The following is a 3,824-nucleotide window of genomic DNA, read 5'->3' as shown; positions in this document are numbered from 1 at the left end:
CGTCTCTGGATGGTTCTTGTGGTGGTGGTGGGAGCGTGGGGAAGGCGAGGGGGGTTCGGAGGAGGGTGGTGGTGGTTGATACGGTGGTGGAGCGGCGGTGGTGATAGGGAAGAAGGGTTGGTGGAGTAAGTGGCGAGAGTGGCGAGAGTGTAGCCGTTGGTCGGCGGAGGAGGAGGAAGAGAAGAGGAACAGGATGGTAGCAAAACGGAGGACGAAGGGTATTCTAGACATTTCGTCAAGCTCTGGTTTTTTTCCTAGGGCTTGTTGTTGTTGTTGTTGCTGCTGCTGCTATATTCAAAATCTGACAGTGGGGAGAAAAGAGAGTGTGAAGAAGCCTTTGGTTTGGTCAATGAAATTGAAGAGAGAGAAGGTTTGGTCTTTACGAGGGAACAGTAAGTATAGGTGTCACAATTGTTTAAATTCGTTTAACGCTTCTTCGTATTTGATCTTTATTTATTTCAATGTTCCTTAATTCTATTAAAAAACTTTATAAAAGAATTTCTGTAAAACGAATTAATAATTTTGGTTCAGAACAAAAAATTAAATGAGATTTTGGGTTTGGACCAATTGTTAGCAGATAGATCAATTTTCGATAATAATGATTGCTCTAATAATGGTCATCTTTCCCAACATGTTTTCTTCACTTGGAAACAATTAATTTTCATCGGATTTTTTTTTTACGATTAAGACGGTTGATTAGGACCCTTTCTCGGTTAATTACCACACGTTAGTGGTACCTTGATTGTGACTTGTTCACTACCAATATTAGTTGAACATTATGGTTTTCTTCTAGCTCCTGTTGTTATGTTCCTTGAAAAATATAGTGAATGCAGAGAAAAGACTATTTTAACTTGCTGGAGACTGGAGTACAAGTAGTGAAAATAATAGTGATGGCTCATGAAAATCTTCGGGACGGTGCTAAATAGCAAAGTCAGCATTTTCTCCCAACATAACTACACTGAATCTGTAATAAATAAACCGAATTTATTGAAAACAAACAAACAAACAAACAAGAATTTTTGTTATCATCTAAATTTTGTTAGTTTCAATAATAATAACAAAAACTTCACAGTAAATATTTATATGTTTAATAGCATTCACTATTTTCTTACAATGCATTTTACAAAATATATGCCTAAACACATAACATAAATCTTAATTCGTTTTATCATTTGCATGAATCTATTAAGTATTGTAGCATTTCAAATCTTAAAGGGACATGATAGAAACATTTTTTATGTGGATGTAATGTCATATGTTCTACCAATTTTTTGAATAAAGAGGCTCCAATGAATAATAGTCTATTATGCATAAAGAGGTCTTTAAAGCGTTTGACATATAAAGTATTCATTGGAGGCTCCTTATTCAACAAACTTTTTTTGCTAAGAACTTATGCAACGAACTTGTAATTAACAGCACTTTGCACTACATTGCATTTCACTTAACGAGAGTATGGCTCCAGTCCGTATTCGGTACGATTCAATGTCACTGAGGCGTTACATGTACGATGATATAATGCAGAATGGCCTATAGATTTTTTGGTCGGCCGCTACTCTTCATTTATTGTTTTTCATGAGGACCATAACTTATAGAATAAGCACAGTACACGAATGATTTTTACACGTCTATGGAAATTGATGCACTTTTGACATACTTTGATCGTTATCATAGCAGAAGAACAAACTCGTGAAGTATAAAACAGATACCATGAAGTAAAATATGACAGTAAAACAATGAACGGAGGTTTTTTCCTTTTTTGTGTAACAAAAAATTGCAACCTCCTCTATTTATTCAAATTGTTAACGTTTTCAGTAATATCCAAAGGATAATCCACTCTTCTGATCTATTGCCCACCGGGTTCTAGCCCTCGACTCCGGTCGACGGGTCCGCCGCTCCCTCCGGTAAGACTTCCTCTCTTATCATGGAACTTTCCTGTGGCTATATGGACAGGTTACATGTTTAAGCAAACAACTTTCTAGAACTCTAGTTTCTAAGAACTTTCCCGCTTTGCGGAGAACCCTTATCTCTTTCAAGCAAGATCAAATCTACAGCTACCACCATGGCTAGAAGACTAACCTCAGCAGAAAAAGGAAAAGGCTTAGCAAATAATGCATCACCACCAAGGAGAGGTAGGGTTAGTGTACCTGATTTTGATAACTCAGAGCTGATAAAGAAGCATGAGCTCACTCTTATAGGAAGAGTTACCAACCCCAAGCATCAGCGAATGTGGTCCCTTATTCCTTTCCTCTCAGACCTGTGGAAATGCAACTCAAGACCTTTTGGTTCTGATCTGGGACAAGGAAGATTCCAGTTTCAATTTGCCTCAGCGGAAGATCTACAAAATGTCCTTGACAATAGGCCATATCATTTCGCCAAATGGATGCTCATCCTACAACAATGGGAACCTTCAGTCTCACCAAGATTCCCTTCTCAGATACCTTTTTGGGTCCAAGTTCAAGACTTACCTCTGCATCTTTGGAACGAGGCCATCCTTAGAAGCATTGCAGGTGATATTGGAACCTTTGAAAGTTGGGAAATTACTGCCTCCAAGGCAAGGTTCAGAGTACACATCAACGGCCTCCAACCCCTCGTTTTCAAGACTACTCTAGATTTCAAAAACGGTGATGAAGTCACCGTGGTTCTGGTCTATGAAAAGTTGGAAAAATTCTGCACAACATGCAAGAAACTTGATCATGAGTACAATGACTGTCCACAAAATCCAGGTCAAAACCCACAGGAGACAGAACATCAAAACGATCTTAAAACTAAGGCGGAAGAAATGGCAGATTACCGTAAAAATAGATCCAACCAGCATGCACAACACCCCAACCAAAGGGGAATCTCTCGCCAAGCATCTGGGTTCATGAGGGATGCTAGAAGAGCTGACTATGGAACTCGCTCACATTCCTACCGTGATAATGAAAATAAGACTCGTTACGTGGCAAGTAAGAGAGCACATACTAATGAATCTTATTCAAGATCTCTAAACTACTACCCCCGACACTCCAACTCTGCGCAAGTCTCAAACTATAGACAAATTGGATCTCGGTGGGTAGAAACTGGCAGACGAGCACACTACTCAGGCACATCTCACCCTCCTGAGACAAACGCCCTTAGCCAGAGTCAAAAGAGACTGGATTGCTCCCGCGACACAAATTCAGAACACCTTTCCTCCGCGCAAAGGCAGGAGAGACCGGTATCCTCTCAGCGTAGCACTCAATCTGACTATCAAAACACATCTAGAGTTCCGGTCCCTGAAGAAGCAATTAGAGAAGCTAGGGAGGAACTTCGCGAAGTAATGATCCAATATGTTAATGGAGCTGATCCTTCAGAGAGCGCTGCTCGAAGAGAAAGAATGAGATATGCTGAGGAAAATGGAGAAACAGAACAAGTGATCATGAATATGGCTATTGAGGCTACTGTTTCTGCTGAAGGAGCTCGGAGAACCGCGGAGACCCAGACCATCGTAGAAAGAATTCCCGCGCTATCTAGGCTGGGGTCACTGCATGATCAAGATACAGTGGATGCGACTAAACCAGAGGGTGATAGAAGAATTTCTGATGTACAGACCTCTGCGGAAAGAATCTCTGTGTTATCTAGGTTGGGAGCTACTCAAGAGACGATTATCACTCCTGAGGCTGATACACCAAGAATAACAGTTAAAAAACGTCTAGGCAGACCCCCCCCTGAGTAGGAACCAACCTAAGCCCTTAGGAGTGAATACTGGTGTTAGCTCCAAGAAGAGAAAAGTCGCCCAAGTCAAGATATCGCCCAAGTCTTCATCTACTAGAGGTCCTGTTTCCAGTAGACCTACCAGTACCAGG

At 40.7% G+C, this 3,824-nt stretch overlaps 1 protein-coding gene across 1 annotated transcript in view; it reads right to left on the bottom strand.

Moving 5' to 3' along the window:
* LOC106337844 (formin-like protein 2) overlaps positions 1–397 on the bottom strand; it is a 3,071-nt gene extending 2,674 nt beyond the window's left edge. The window contains exon 1 of the mRNA XM_013776953.1: positions 1–397. Within this exon, the coding sequence (XP_013632407.1) occupies positions 1–231 (231 nt within the window). The 5' untranslated portion in view covers positions 232–397.
* Positions 398–3,824: the final 3,427 nt, after the last annotated feature.

The sequence above is a fragment of the Brassica oleracea genome, chromosome C4 (assembly GCF_000695525.1).
Source record: "Brassica oleracea var. oleracea cultivar TO1000 chromosome C4, BOL, whole genome shotgun sequence".
Lineage (NCBI taxonomy): Eukaryota > Viridiplantae > Streptophyta > Magnoliopsida > Brassicales > Brassicaceae > Brassica > Brassica oleracea.
This window is presented reverse-complemented; position numbering and strand designations above follow the sequence as displayed.